The following is a 16,547-nucleotide window of genomic DNA, read 5'->3' as shown; positions in this document are numbered from 1 at the left end:
AGGGCACACACACGTGAACATACTGCATCGGGCGTAATAACTGTGATTTGTAGTTGTGGCTAGCACACGCTATGGGGCCATGTGTTCAGAGGGTTACAGAAGGACATGATCAGACAGTAAAAACTGGCCTTGTTGTGTCCACCCACCCCCTAGTAACAGAGCTTAAATTACTGGAGTCATGCTTATTTTCTTACTCATAACAAGTTACGTACAAGTCTACTGAACTTCCAAGCCTACTGCATAGTTGTCAAGTCACCTTTATTTATATAGCACAATACAGATTGTTTCATAGCAGCTTTTTCAGTTATAAACGGGAAAATAACGATTCAATGATGCTAACAGAGTTCAACTCTGCTGTAAAGCAGCTCTAAAAAGACAGTAAACAGTCATTAATCCGTTGAAATCAGTTCAGTGTTGATTCATTTCGGTTCAACAACAGTGTAAAGTGCTTCCATTATTAAATGAGTTCAATTCAGCTATAAAGCAGCTCTGCAGAAAACTAAACTAAGCTAAATTGAGTTCTAATCCAATAGTGTCAGTGCAGTAAGATCAGTAATATTACTGAATATTAGCTTAGACAGCCAAGTTTTATTTCAGCGTTAAATTACCCCTATAAATATTGCACATATTTGACATAAATGAGTATAATTCACTATCCAATTCCAAACCATGTATTATGGTGCAGTTCCTAATAAAATTACCTGCCAACCAAAGCCCATTTGGTGCCTGCCAAATGTTACTTTTGGACCGTAGGACCTTTTTACCCAAATTACACAACTTAAATACTTAAATTTCATTACTGTCTGACTGCATAAAGACAGCAGTGTTAAAAATTAAGTTTGCAATTTCGACATGACTAGTTTCACCAAAGAAAATGGCAAAACAAATGACTGTATTCAGGCAGATTAACTGATCACTCCATCGTCTTCAATTGGCCAGGCAAACAAATAACCCCGCCCCAAACTCACATTATAGAGTGCAACATAATTTATTTTAATATTCTCATTATTCTTTTTTTCCATCGGAAGTGTAAAGTCTTACAAACATTTAGAGTTATGAGCCATGAACCAAACCAATCAGCAACGAGGTGAATCACAACATTACAAACTTTGCTTTGAAACAAAGTCATTGAAAATCAGACAAACATACAAAAGTATACAATAATGTGTACTTAACAGCTGTAATGAGGTAAAGAACTACAATCCCATGAAGCATTGAGAGTGAAAATAAAACAGACGGATAAACATAAAACTATTGATTGAAATATGTTTATTCTGTTTTTTTTGTTTTTTTTTCGCAGTTTGCTTGTTTACTGGTGGAGATTATTTGCAGAATCACGGGTAATGAAGTGTTAAACACGATTATTTAACTTCAACAAAAGCACGTTTACCAGAAATGAACAACACCGTAGTAGGTCTATATTTAACGGTTTATAAGTTGTCATTAAAAATCTATTCTACTATATGGAGAAAATAAATAGGATATTTACTTCCAGAACATGACTGTTGCACTCTATTGGTTGATAGAGTTTGGAATGTTCCACAATCACACAAAGGCAATTAACCCACAAATGGTTTACTTACATTTTTAGTAAGTCGGGAAATGAGAAAACATTTGAACACAGAATAACCTACAACAATAGCATGGCAAAAACATCCATTTTGAGAATTTTTATGTATAGATTGTTGGCGCTGATGTATGCATGCCCACAGCAGTCACAGGTGAACTCAGGTGATAGAGCAGTGGGAATATGCAGTGCCAGCATGCCTCGGGCTACACTAGACCAAAACTCACCCCAGTCTTCCCTCATGACTCATGACTCCATGGGCACAGGGCAGCAGAAACATTTGTTTGAAGGAATCGAGTAACCTTAGGAAAAAAGGAAAAGAGTGTGGAGTGTTGAGACATGCCCTTTGTTGTGCTCTTGGCAAAAGATAAGCAGGGGGAGGAGGAACATGCTGGGAATCCATAGCATGAGCATTCAAGGCATGGAACCATCATATCAGATAGACCTGTTTTAACACAAGGCTACCGAAATGTCCAAAGCTTAGAAAATGCACAGAAGTGCTACCAGAACAAATACAGCTTTAGCCAAGGTTAGGATATGATTTATTCACAGCATGCAAAAATCTGAACAGAACTGTGCAAGTGCAAAACAGATAATTATACATAACAGTCACTACAACAAAGAGATAAGTTGCAGCATTACAGTTCAATATGGGATTTTATGCACAACACATTCCTAAATAGTACATAAAGTCCCCTTGTAGTCAATAATTGTATCCCTTAAAACTCATCTTTGATCAATTACATATTTAAACGTTTTTTTCCTTCTTCATGCCTTAAAATAGCTTGAATGTAACTACACCCTTGGCTCATTTAGTATCTTTTTCTTGTCTTCATTTAGTATAAATATGCAAATTATCCCCGCCTCCACTCACTCACACCAGCTCAGAGATCCACTCGTTGACGATCACACGTTGACCTGATTGGTTACAAGGTAGTTTATGACGTCAGAAACACCAGCGATTTCAAATCGGTTGGGTACTTTCTCAAGGTACTTTCAGAAACATCCTTACAAAGGCCACGAACTGACAAAAGATAAAGTTAGCCAATGAGGCATTGACAATTAGCTTTAATGAGAGAACTTTAACTTGAATATTTGCAATAAGATGACTCTGTTTGAAATGTTAGTATCATTACTCTGATTTGAGAAATGTAATCAACCATGATTTTTTTTAGTGATACCAATCAACTAATACCAGGGCGGAAATGACAGAAATGATTAAATCCATTGCTGATACTTACTGAGGTTTATGCCACTGTTTTTCCTCCAAGATGATGTAACTTCCCGGAGGGTTATGTCAGTGAGAAAATATCGGTTTCACTTTATTTTGATGGTCCCTTTAACACATTCTGTTGTCTAGAAGTAACATTGCACCTACATGTCTACTAACTCTCATTAGAGTATTAGTAGAGTATTAGTAGACTGGTAGGGTTAGGGTTAGAATAAGTTGACATGTAGTTGCAAAGATACTTATAGTCAGTAGAGTGTCTGTTGGAGGACAATCACAATAAAGAGTTAGCAGATATTAAGCAGACAGTACACTAATACTCTAATGAGAGTTAGTTGACATGTAGTTGCAAAGTTACTTATAGTCAACAGAATTTTCAAAAGGGACCATCAAAATAAAGTGTTACCCAAATATCTTAAGGGATATTTCTGAAGATGAAGTATCATTTAGGTCAGGACCAAACAGTATGAAAAAAACAGTATGTGGCAAAAGAAGTATGTCTGGATTCACAGTAAGTACTACTAGAAAAGTACTAAGATTGACACTTTCCTATCCCATGAGGCCATGGGAGAGAATTTGTGAACGGCAGTGAAACAACATAACTGACGCTGATAGGTCACCTGACCATGACAACATGGCGAATGTAGTACACCCGGATTACGTTCATAATACACACATTCATACTATATACTTTTTTATTCAAAATAAGTACCTGCTCAAGAGAGTATGTGATTTCGGATGCAGCCGTTTTGTGTTTGAAACATTTTGATTAAAGAATCAGATAAAAAATCAGATAATAAAAAATCAGACATTTCTAAATAAATGGGACATTTTTTATATCAAGAATGTCATAAAAAAGTTAATATTTCCCATTATTAAAATTTGTGATTAGAATATTTTGTCTAATATAGCAAGAATGTTTCTCAAAATGAACTTGAACTGAATATGTACCAGTGCTTCCACATACCAGTGTGACCATTTTCATTCAGCTGGTTGGTCAATCACAGAAATATTTGTTCTGTGCTTTGCATTCTTTCTCTCTCTCTCTATGAATCCACAATTTGGCTATAAATGTATTTGCCCTCTGTGTACAGTGTCCTTGAAGTTTGTCCATCTCAAACTGATCTATTGTGTGTCTGTCTGTCCCCATGTCTAGGTGACAGCACAGACCCCTCACCTCAATTTACTGCCATCCTCTTCTCCAGCGTGTTCCCTTTGACCGACAGAGTTTCACAACACTTCTCAGCTGCTCCTCTCACCCCATAAACACCCACACTCAAATAACTGTATGCTCAAGGTCACTCTGAGGAAGAGGAACTGAAACATATAGCCAAAATAGGACAATCATAAATTATCTGACATTATATATATATATATATATATATATATATATATATATATATGTTCCAGTATTTGCATAATGTCTATTGCTTGATCAAAGCGGATAAATATATCCACACACATGTTGCAAGGGGCATCCTGAAACACTTCTATCTAGTTTACTTCGCTCAGGGTCAAAGGTCACCCATTCATACACGTCATTTTAACAGCAGCTCATGACTGAATGGGGTAAAAGGCTATGTTTGTCCGATTGGCAAACAGAGGAGAGAGTAAGAGAATGAGATTCCTATAAAAACTGAGAGATGAAAGAGAAAGGTTATCTCTTCTCTCACTCATTGATCTGTGTGCACGGCCCAGAGCCTGGGTGCTCACACACACCACTTTACACATATCAGAGTTAACACAGAGTTAACATTATTAACTAATAATAATAAAATAAAACCTGCTCACAGAAGTACAGATTTGCTTTAAAAAAAGTGATGCAGTTCTTTAATGCAGTTATTCATTCTGACCAGTGGGAGGGTTTTAAAATCTGAGCCAGCTGATTGGTCAATAATGATGAGTGTGTTTGAAGGCCAGCGGGACCTTAGATATTATCCTTAAACATGTCTAGGAAAGCCAACAAGGAAACCTTTGGGGGAAATAATGACCTTTTGTGAATGTGTCAGACTGTTTGTCTTTGTTCTTTTGCAGGAAAACTTATTTTCTTCAGCAGAATTAAGGAAGGGTGCAAATGTCTCACTCAAGAAAATGGGAGAGTTTCTCAGAGTATGTTGTCAAATGATGTGAAATGTGAAATATTCTTGGAAATCCACATGCAGTAGCACATCTACTGTGTCTCAGATACGGGGTGAAACGTACTGTATGTAGGACACGTGTGAAAATATTTTGTGACTGATATCGTGACTTTTATCATTGACAAGACCTGCTGTGAGTATATAGAGGATGAAAGTTGGTTAATCAAAACTCACAAAGAGTGAGTTCTGAGTGGAAGTGAATGAGACATTAGCACATGTTAGGTCACATGCTTTCAAGGCACTATAGTGAGTTCATTTTAGACTAGAAAATACACATATATTGGATTAAAAAAAATCATTGTACATCCAAATGTGTTTTTTGGTCATTTTGTAAAAACAATAACTCAAAGACCAAACAAATCTGTTATGCATAATTTCTGTGTAGCTGCACTATTGATGATAGTGATGGCAGCGCAACAGATAATGAGGACGTAGTAAGAAAGGATGAAGTTGAAGATTAAGGAGGATAGAAGCAGTGGATGGTAGAGATGAAGAATATACTGGAAGTCATAGATTGTTGTGGAAGTTAGGCATTTGGGTACATTATCCTATGCTATTTTTGAAGATGTGATCCATACAACCAGAGGTCAGGAAAGATGGCACTGCCTATTGGTCTCACTACACTGACGAGTTACGAGTGGAAAACATGCTACGCTGAAAAAGAAGAATCTGGAATTCCAGTAGAGAAACAAAACACTAAGACATGGTTTCACTACTTTCCAGGCAGCGAAGTTGCATCAGAATTTGTGAGTTCCAAATGAAATATAGTAGCATAATAGATGAAATGATTTATATATATATATATATATTATTATTTTTTTTGACACACTAAGACCTTTTCACCACTTTTCAGATAGTGAAAATGCATTTGAATGTGTGTGTGAAGTTTTAGACAATTTGCCCAATTTATTTATTTATTTTTACCCTAATAGGACAAAGTCAGTTGAAAAGTCAGTCAAAGTCAGTCTACTGATTGCACCCTGAAGAAAAGGTCAGATGTAAAAAAATCATTTTGGAAAGTGATTTTAGTCTTAAATATCCTATAGCCTATGTAAATAAAATATAAAGTCATTTATTTTTTTCTAGCTGCATGTGATTTCATAATTAGTCTCATAGAGGGCTAAATGAAGTGGTAAAGCAAAGAAAATGAAAGTTACCGTATGAAAGGTAATATAAATAAATACTTTATAGCCTTGTTTTGTAATATGATATGTACTTTACAGGAATGAGCTGTAGTAAAGGTTACGGCTTTGTAAAAACTAAGTGTTCTTAGAGCGCCCTCTCCAGGCCAATATATGTAAACTGAAATAAAATGAAATATTTAAATGACATGATAATCATAAACATAAAATAAAAAACGTATTAAAAACGTTATTAATAACCCTCTTTTTTGGTATAAAAAAGACAAACACATTACACATTTATACAAACATTGTATTGTATTGTATGACATAGTATAGAATGGGGGCATCACTGAAATCCTTTGACACTGAAAAAATATATATTTTCATAAATTTCAATCAACCTCTGCATTAATCAACATATTCCAAAGCAAGAGCCGTTAATACTTCATGGACACATCAATGCACAGAGCTACAGCGGGTGTGCAAGATCAGTGACATTGTGCGGGCTCACATCCGTGACTCTTCACACACGAATTCATGTAAGGCACAATTTAAACACAACTAGCTATTTACTTAGTGGAACAATTTGATCAATTCTACACAAAAAGGTAAACTGCGGGGAAGGTTTCGTAAAAGCAAGTACTGTAGATTGCATAGTCAAGTATTATCAGTGTAAAATGATTAAAAAAAATAATTAAAAAAAAATCATGAGCAACAAATCCACTGTGTAAGGGGGACATGTGCCGGTTATTTGGTCTGGTATCTGAGGCATTAAGACAAAATGAACTCAAGACATAAAGCAGAATCTATAGGCAATAAGATTCTGTTCAAATTAAAGATAGCACAAGAGGGAATATGCTTCAGACACAGACTCTAAATTCTGGACGAGTTTGTCATAGATGTTGTAGGAATCAAGTCAGGTCAGTTTGCTGATGAGTTCAAGTCAATAGAGTGAGAAAAGGAGTCAACAAAGAAGATGTGATGAGCTTGAATTTCTGACAAAATCATTTTTAAAGGCAACAGAGGTGACTTACTATAGTGCACTTATGTTCAACTTATGATTATTTTGATTAGAGCTATAAACAGATACAGAAGGGACTGTATGAGTATATTTGACATGCAATGAGATCAACCGCACGGACACTCTTAATGGAAGATATCACGGCGATTCCATAGAAGAACCATTTTGGTTGCTCAAATAACCTTTTGGTGAACAGTTCTTAAAAGAACCCTTAGTGTAAAGAGCATTTTAATAATCTAAAGAACCTTTTTCCACTAAGTCAAAACTAACTTTTTGTGCAGAAAGGTTCCATGGATGTTAAAGGATCTTCATAGAACAGTTCATGCCAAGAACCTTTATTTTTTAAGAGTGTAGTGTATTTTCATAGGAAGTTAAATGGCATCATGGGAAAAGATGAGATTGTGAACTGAATTGGGCACTTTTTGAGGTGACAGCCATTTGTAGTGGTGTCCGAAAACATAGTGGACGTTATCGAGTACACTCATTCAATCCCAGATTGCACCGCAATACCGAGTGTACGACTGATGTACATTCAATGGCTAAAGAACACCCATAATGCAGTGTGAAGGTCGCGCCGAATGAGTTCCCATGTCTCGCCAGAAGATGGCGCCTGCAGCTGAATCATCCATCCATTTTCCAAACCGCTGGTCCAATGTGGCTACAGGTATAGACCCAGACAGCAACATTGTGTCGGCCCAGATCCGGCCCACATCTGGTACACGTGGATTCCACACGTTCCAGGTGTGGGACGGATCTGGGCCGACACTATACTGATGTCTGGGAATTCCTTTTTAATTGATTATTAAATTGTTTAAGGTTTATACATGCTAGTTTCCATGACATATTTCAAAATAAATCTTTTCATTACTACTGGAGCTGCCAGTTTGCTACGTTTCAAATGATTATTAAACAGCAAGCACAAACTATGCAAAAGCGGCAGCCCTTCCGGTGCACTCACTGTCCGAATTCACTCAATCGTATTCATTCACTCCTTCAAGTGGACTATATTAGTGGACTAATGTAGGGTATAGTGAATAAGTGTATAGGGGGCGATTTTGAACACAGCTTGAGACTGAAACTGTGCCATTACATAATGACAACATTTCTGCACCAAAAGGAAAGTGGAAACATATACACATAAACAAACATGCACATCAAAACATGGCAAGAGTCAGCCGAGAAAGAAAAAAAAACAGTGCAGAATATTACAGTTTATGTGCCATGATGGTCTTTTGCAGTGGTTAACAAAGAAATCAATGTAGAAAGGAAAGGCCCCTTGGTGCTTAAACTCTCATCGCATAAGTTTTCATAAATAATTAAGTATAACAAAATCAATGGCATTTACCTGAAGAGATTATGGGGACAGAGTGTTAACTAAATAGAGCACTATATTTACAACAAAGCTTGATCTTTGCCTTTACTACATCTTACAAAGAGGGTGCTGACAAACTTACTGACAGTAGGAAAATATAATTATTCTATAATGTTAGTGTTGCTTGATTATACATTTTTAGAGAGAAATAAACAAGATAGGCTATCTGCATCTGATATTGCTGAGTGGCATGATAAATAAGAAGGCTTGGACGGAATAGCATATGGATTTGTTGAAGATGGTTACCTGCTTACTAATACATATACTCAGTGCAAGTGTAAACAGGTGTCATTCATTAGACACAATGGAACAATGTTAGTTAAGCGCTCTGTGTGAAGCAAATGTGCCAGTAGATCTTGAGGTTCCATTGCTATAAATGTCGAGACGGGTATTTTTCTCTATGTGTTCTTGAAGTTTTTTTTCTATGGCTTTTCATAGAAGTAGCACCATACGTTCGTCACTTGTTCGTAAATCTGGAAGTTAAAGAGCAGATGCAATGCTGAGGCTGGTCTATACCCTCTTCATGCACACTTGACACCTGCTGATGTGAGTTCGTAGATTCCCTGCTTTTAGTGTTGTAGGGACAGGTTTCCTGTAACCATAATAAAAACAGATATTTAACAGGAGAACAGGAAAATACATATGTACATTTTTTTTATCAGTATTATTATTATTGTAAGAATCTACAGTAATAAAAGAGCAGTTGACCAATTGTTGGAAGTGTGGAAACCATGGAAGTTTCTGCAATGGAATAAAATAATAATAATAATAATAATAATAATAATAAAAGTTGAAGTCATACAGTATACAGACTTTTTTTCTCATAACTGCAAGTTTCCAACATACAAATCTGACTGTTTTTCTTTTCTAAGTTTATATGTCACAATTGTTATAATCTTGCAATGTGGCCTTTGTTAGAATTTCTTAGAATCTTAGAGCAGTTTGGCATTTTTTCTCAGAAAAGCGGGTTTATACTTACAATTCTGACTTTTTTATTTTCTTTTATTTATTCACTTATTTAATATTAACATTATATAATTGCCTGCCTGATGCATCTGCATAATTTCAGAATTTGGCAATAAATATCAAATCGATAATAAATCCTGAATTCTAATATGAAAAAGTCGCAATAATTTATTTTTTTTTTTTTAATTTTTTTATTCCGTTGTGGAAACAGGAAAGTGTATGTTGTTCTGGTCAATTTTCTTGAGTAAAATTTGTAATCTATTATGGTAATATTCCAAAACTGCATAAATAATGATTATTTAATTAATTTATCAAATGATCTAATTATTAAATTAATCATAAAAAATTATGAAATTCAATAAATTATGTTTAAATAGTTATTTAATTATCTGCTACACTTCATCTTTGTACCATCAGTCCTAAGTAATACTAATTAACAAGATATATGCAATATTTAAGTCATTATTTTCTGAAACAATGTTTTAATTGCATATTGTTATTGTAATTAATTACAGTACCATGTAATGTAAAGTGTAAAGTGGCCACATTCTAAAAAACAAAACAAATTTTATTAGTTGTCTCTCAGTTGAGCTTAAGAATAAAGAAAAAAAATATTTGTACTTCTAATTTTTTTAAGTTGTCCTGGTTATTGGTTATATTAGACATTGGTTCTATTTATTGAGACATAAATACAGTACAAATGCACTAAAATTATCAAGAAAGTATTGTGCCCTCTTGTGGTTAGAGAGAGTTTTTACCTTAGCTTTGAAATTCACCATGGGTGTGGCATAATAGCCTGGGGGGGGGGCTTGTCTGAAGTTTAAAATCATTGGTTACCCGTAAGCCAATCACATAACGTTTGGTTATGGCGTGTGTTATGCGCTGGCTCAGCCGCATCTATGATGCGAAAACAAAACCATCGAGCGAAATACCGGAGTAAACATGGCTGTGAGCGACTGTTGCAGATTATGTGAAGTAAATCTACGCATCCACGGTACAATCAGCGTCTACGTCACGGCTCTCAGCCCGCCCTCTGTTCGTTGATTGGCCGGCTGTTTTGAGGCCGGAGGAAAACGGGGAAAACGGTCGCTATCTCAGACTGAGTACAGAAGCGAAATGAAATTGAGCGGAAGTACGAAGTCTGACGTAGTCAGGCTAGGCATATACAGCATACATATTTCAAATAATAATAAAAAAACAGCTTCTGATATATTCTGTGTGAAGTTGAAGAAAAAAAAATGGTGCATCCATTGAAAGGGTATGAAACTGCATGAGAGTTCAGCCAGTTGTCAAAGAATATAAAGTGTGTAAAAGCTTACGTAAACATATCGTTGTCCTCTATGGTGGCTAACCAGAAGCTGTAGGAATTAGCATAGTAGTTGCAGGTGCCGCGACCATGACACTCGATGAAGGGAGCCGAACGAAATTCTTCCAGACAAGAGCCAGGAGAGGCCAGAGCCTGACCGGAGCCCTCAGCACCAGCACTGGTGTGCTATTACACAGACAGAGTGAGACCTTAACTGACCATTCAAGCACACATTCTCACTGAATCATCCTTGGGTATTATAAATGTAAACTGATTTAGCTTGCTCTCAGTATACCAGGTGACTTAAATAGCTATGTTTGGAAAGAATGAATCATTCAAGAATGATTGGAGTGATGTTGTATGGTAGTGCAGCTACATAAAAAATAAGAATAATTTTAAAAAGCTATAAAAAAAATAAATAAAAAAAATCTATTTCCACATGAGCAGCCATTTTCAGAGTGAAGCACAGCACTGCGTTCATTTAAGACTCTGAAACACTGTATCTCTGAAACCTGCAGCACACATATTTATTTAAATAGTTTGCCGCCTCAGTGATACCAATTTTTTTTTTTCGATATATGGTGCAACCCTAAAAAAAAAACAATTCTCCTCACCATGACGAAAGAGTATCCGATCCAGAGAGAATCCCAACCGCGAGGGCAGGTTGGGATCTGGATGGTCTGGCTGTGCACAGCTATCACCATAGCAGGAGCCTCACAAACTGCACATCTGTCACAGGAAAACATACATGCACATATAGTAGGAAGAGAAATTCTTACTCATGGAAATAGCAAATGTTTCATAAAAGATCACAAACCTGCTGATGAAGGGTTTGATGCTCTGACCGGTAACAGGGGCCATGCTCATTGGCATGGGCTCAGGAGAGGTGAGCCAGTAGGAATAGTCATTACGAGATGCAAAATTACATACGTTGTTGATGGTGCAGAAGAGGAAAGGCATTGGGCTGAACTTCCTTAGGCAGCTACCAGCTGTACCTATAGGGTTAAAGAGAGCAGGAATGTTAGGTACAGTTTAACTTTGATTTATAATCCATAAAAACTACTCTACCGGTCAAAAGTTTGGAATAATTTTTATTTACCATTATTATTTTTTTTAACTGTTTTTGAAAGATGTCTCTTCTGCTCACCAAGGCTGCATTTATTTGATCAGAAATTCAGTAAAAACAGTAATATTGTGAAATATTATTACAATTAAAAAATTACTGTTTTCTATTATTATTTTCTATTATCTGAATGTATTTTAAAATGAAATTTATTCCTGTGATGCAAAGCTAAATTTTCAGCATCATTACTCCAGGCTTCAGTGTCACATGATTCTTCAGAAATCATTCTAATAAGCTGATTTGCTGCTCAGTTATTATCAACTGTTATTGGTGTTCAATTATTATTATCAATGTTAAAAGTTATTGCTGCTTAAAATTTTTTTGGAAACCATGATACTTTTTTGATGGATAGAAAGTTCAAAAGAACAGCATTTATTTGAAATAGAAATATATTGTAACATTTCAAATGCCTCTACTGTCAATTTGTTTAATTTAATGCATCCTTGCTGAGTAAAAGTATTAATTAATTAATTAATTAATAATTTTATTTGTATATATATTTTTGGTATTGAATGGTATTGCCTCAAGTTTGCCACAAAAATATTAAACAGCAACTGTTTTCAACATTAATAATAATAGTGTTGCTATAAAAATTGTGTGATTACTGTGCTGACCTAGGTCTTGCCCATGTGATCTCTCGTTGCCCTGGACATAAAGCAGCGAATATCCTTCGTAAATCAGTGTTGTTCCATCAGGACATTGTGGAACATCAACAGTCTGACTGTGGCGGGTTACAAGGAAGCCATGGTCCATTGAAGAAGGGCCAGGAGGGCCGATGTGACCTGGGATACCATCAGGCCCTGAGGGCCCAGGGTGCCCTCTGGGGCCTACAGAAAAGAGAATTTGGGGAATAAAATAGGGATCAGTGAGCATAAGTGATCCAATGAATGAAAGTCATTTCAGTTTTGCTGAAATTTCCAGAACTTTCCTCCAGTTCTTCTGCCTGGGACTGGTAATGACTGTTAACATAATTGGAGTATCTGTGCACCTACCAGTAGGTCCAGTCTGTCCAGGCTCTCCTTTGGCTCCAGGATGTCCATCATAGCCAGGTGTCCCATCAGATCCTTTCAAACCCTGAGGTCCCATCACACCTAGGAGAGTGGTTTTGTGTTAAGTGATGTTAGCTTTTTTCATAGACTTGTAAGTTCAGATAGTTGAAAGACTCACCGTGTTGTCCTTTTGGTCCAGGGAAGCCTTGGATTCCAACTAGACCATGGGGACCCTGTGGTCCTGGAAGACCAGGTTCTCCCTTTACATATGTGTGTGGCCCAGGGGGTCCAGGGGGGCCTTCGCTACCTTAAATAACAATATTAAAAGCAGAAATTCAGTAAAACTTACAGAATATAGAGCTTTCAGACCTAAATTGTCATTTTATTATAGATTCTTCACCACATATTCAGGTGTTTCAAATAGGGATTTGTAGAAGCAATTTGAATCTGTAATTCTGAATACATCCTGCATCAGAACACAGTCAAAGCAAAGGAATATGAATTATATTGTCAAGATTATAAAATATTAATATTAAATGACAGTATATTTTATATTATTGAATTATTTATATAATTAATTGTTAATAATAATTGTAATAATTAATTGTATGAACAATTATTTATAATATAAATCAATAAAATTAAAGTATACTATTATTAATATACTATTAGCTATACAATTAAAAGGTTTATCTGAATAAACAATGTTTATCTGAATAAACATGGATAAACACCAATGACCCAATTTAATGGAAATCTAAGTTCAAGTTTTGTTCATACCTTTGAGACCTGGGAATCCTCTATCACCAACATCACCCTTAGAACCAAACACTCCTGCCTCACCCTTTATACCTGGAATGAAAGTCACTCAATCTCCCATCTCTGTCAAGCATTTCTTTATATAAATATGAAGGATGACACAAATGATAAATAAATTGCACTTCTGATCATTATGTCAAGTTAAATTTCATCTTAAATCTTACCAGGGAAACCAGGAACACCCTGTGGTCCCATCTCACCCTTTGGTCCATTATAACCAGGCAATCCAGGCTCACCCTACAGAGAACAACTGTATTAAATTATACCCTATCATTTTTAAAGGCACATGTTTTATTTTAGAAGATGTACCCTTTACAAACTCACATTTTCACCACTGAAACCTCTGTCTCCTTTATACCCTTGAGAGCCTCGTGGGCCAGGGATGCCAACATCTCCCTTATCTCCTTTAGATCCAACACTGCCTGGAAAGCCAGGTTGGCCTGGAACACCAGTCACACCTGCGGTAAAAGAAATGTAGCTGGGTGTAAGATGATGCAGGCCACATTCACAGTCATGCTTTAGAGTACTAAATGCAGTTCAATACGCTTCATTTATTAACAAGAGTAACAACTGCATTTTATAATCATAGTGAAACCTGTTAACTGTTAGACTACTAACAAGAAAATGATTGAGAATGTTTAGGGTTCACCTTTTTCTCCTGGCTGCCCCTGAGGTCCCCTGTCCCCTTTAGGCCCCTCCATGGATGCTCCTGGAAGTCCTCTCTCTCCAGGTTGACCAACTTCCCCTGAGAATCCTTGCACACCTTTCTCACCTTTGGTTCCAGGAATACCTGGACTCCCAGGAATGCCAGGAAGACCAGGGTTGCCTTTGTCACCTGTGTGGAGACAAGGAGAAGTATTAATGTTTAATTTTAATTTCACTAAATATCCTTAAATTATTAATTGGAAGGAAAGTGTATTCATTTTTAGAAGAACTCTCAGTCCTCCATAAATGACAACCTAATTATTGAGGATCTGTGATTCTAACCTTTGCCACCAGCCTCTCCGCGGGTTCCTGGAAATCCTTTCCCAGGCATACCTGAAGAAACAGAACAATTGTTTGTCTTTAGATCATCGGGTCTCATTCACTAACCATTTGTACAGTATGCACACATTTGTGTGAGAAAACTGCTTAGAAATGTTTCAACAAACAAAACATGATTCATCAACTTTTAAAATTGTATTGTAAATGTATGGAAAAACATTGGAAGAACTAAAACGACACTTACTCTGGGGGGCCTTATGAATGTGTTGTGATTAAATTTTATTCACAGATATATTATAAATATATACAAAGTGTAAGAAAAGGTGTTACAGCTGTGAGATTCCTCTACATACAAAAATGTAGATGAACCTATGTAGGTGTTGTCTGTATAAAAGGTGTTTAATAAAATGTGTTTAAACTGGTTTTGAGGATGGCACTCTTGGCATTGCTCGAGGATCTTGCTGCGCACGCTCTGAGACGATAGCGCATCCTTAGAGCGCATCATTTGTTTGCTGTGATGAAAGGTTGTGCGGAAAGCCCTTATACGGAGATGGTTTGGGCATGTTTTATGCAAATAACTAACCTCAGTCACACAGTCACTCATTTACAATACTCAAAGTTCATTAATTGTCATGAGAAGTTCTCCTGTGCATATAAATACAAAAAATCTACGCAATTATCAGTGAATGAAACCCATTGTCCAATAGTGTCTTTAAAGGAGTCCAAAATATGTATGTTTCTCTGAAGCAGGATTTCCCTTTTTGAGCTACCTTTCACCTTTAGAGCTACACAATATCTCACCGGGTACTCCTCTCTCTCCAGTGAATCCAGGAATTCCATCTACCCCTGCTTCACCTTTGTCCCCATATGGACCTGGAGGACCCTGCAGACCAGGTTCGCCTAATCAAAAAAAAAAAAAAAAAGGATCTCATTAGGATTTTCACCACCAAATGTATGTGGGACATTTGAAGCTTTCCTGTAAAGTAACTTTATGCACATTTATTTTGTCTGTCTCAGAAGGGTTCTACCTTGGACAGAAACTTTTTGAATGCGTCTAGCAACATTAAATGGGTGTCTTATTAAACAGATCTCAGGTGTTTTTCAGTTTGACTTACCTGGACGTCCAGATAACCCAGGATCTCCTGGGGACCCTGGCAAACCACTGACACCTTTCTCACCTGGCTTCCCTGGACTGCCTGCTCATGAATGAAAGATTGTATTATTGTCCAAATGTGTTAATAACACATTAAGTGTAATGTGTAAAATTTAAGTGTAATATGCAATGATCATTGGAATGATCTTGCCTGGGTAACCAATAAGTCCTATGTCTCCTTTAGTTCCTTGAGATCCAGGACTCCCTGGGACACCCATTGTACCCTTCTGTCCCTTTTCTCCAGGGTCTCCAGGAAAACCAGGGTCTCCTTTAATTCCCTGTAAGTATGAGATGAGTCAGAGGAAGATATTTATTAGCATTGATAATGTGCAAATTTACACTTATTTATACTCATAGTATGAGTCTCATACAACAACACAAACCTTCACTCCAGGGGGACCGGGGATTCCTTTTGCTTCTGGACCAGGATCTCCTTTATCTCCTTTGGAGCCATCCAAACCCTTAAATCCCGGGTGTCCCGGGAACCCACCAACACCTTTATAACCTTTTTGCCCAACTGAACCTAAAGAACCACAAATTGCTCATTAAGAAACAATAAAAAGGTCCAAACAACAGTACATTTACATTTAACGTCATTTAGCAGACGTCTTTATTCAAAGCGACTTACAAATGAGGACTAAATTAAGCAAGTCATCGTGAAGAGACAAAAACAACGCAAGAAGTGCTCAAAATACAAAGTTCAGGCATTGCTCAGAGTAGCATAAGCCAGAAAAGGGAGGATTAAAGGAAAAGTCAT

General features: G+C 36.6%; 1 protein-coding gene across 1 annotated transcript in view; it reads right to left on the bottom strand.

Moving 5' to 3' along the window:
* Window positions 1-6,346: 6,346 nt before the first annotated feature.
* Window positions 6,347-16,547, bottom strand: part of col4a1 (collagen, type IV, alpha 1) — a 67,450-nt gene continuing 57,249 nt past the window's right edge. Inside the window, exons 37-52 of the mRNA XM_084122644.1 lie at window positions 16,174-16,313; window positions 15,942-16,068; window positions 15,753-15,833; window positions 15,439-15,537; window positions 14,641-14,691; window positions 14,303-14,488; window positions 13,978-14,111; window positions 13,818-13,890; window positions 13,615-13,686; window positions 13,013-13,141; window positions 12,838-12,936; window positions 12,460-12,672; window positions 11,540-11,717; window positions 11,337-11,451; window positions 10,736-10,908; window positions 6,347-9,042 (exon numbers count right to left, since the gene is read on the bottom strand). Of these exons, the coding sequence (XP_083978770.1) occupies window positions 8,961-9,042; window positions 10,736-10,908; window positions 11,337-11,451; window positions 11,540-11,717; window positions 12,460-12,672; window positions 12,838-12,936; window positions 13,013-13,141; window positions 13,615-13,686; window positions 13,818-13,890; window positions 13,978-14,111; window positions 14,303-14,488; window positions 14,641-14,691; window positions 15,439-15,537; window positions 15,753-15,833; window positions 15,942-16,068; window positions 16,174-16,313 (1,952 nt within the window). The 3' untranslated portion in view covers window positions 6,347-8,960. The remainder of the gene's footprint in view (window positions 9,043-10,735; window positions 10,909-11,336; window positions 11,452-11,539; window positions 11,718-12,459; window positions 12,673-12,837; window positions 12,937-13,012; window positions 13,142-13,614; window positions 13,687-13,817; window positions 13,891-13,977; window positions 14,112-14,302; window positions 14,489-14,640; window positions 14,692-15,438; window positions 15,538-15,752; window positions 15,834-15,941; window positions 16,069-16,173; window positions 16,314-16,547) is intronic.

The sequence above is a fragment of the Abramis brama genome (genome assembly GCF_963993115.1).
Source record: "Abramis brama genome assembly, chromosome: 8".
In the NCBI taxonomy this organism is placed as follows: domain Eukaryota; kingdom Metazoa; phylum Chordata; class Actinopteri; order Cypriniformes; family Leuciscidae; genus Abramis; species Abramis brama.
This window is presented reverse-complemented; position numbering and strand designations above follow the sequence as displayed.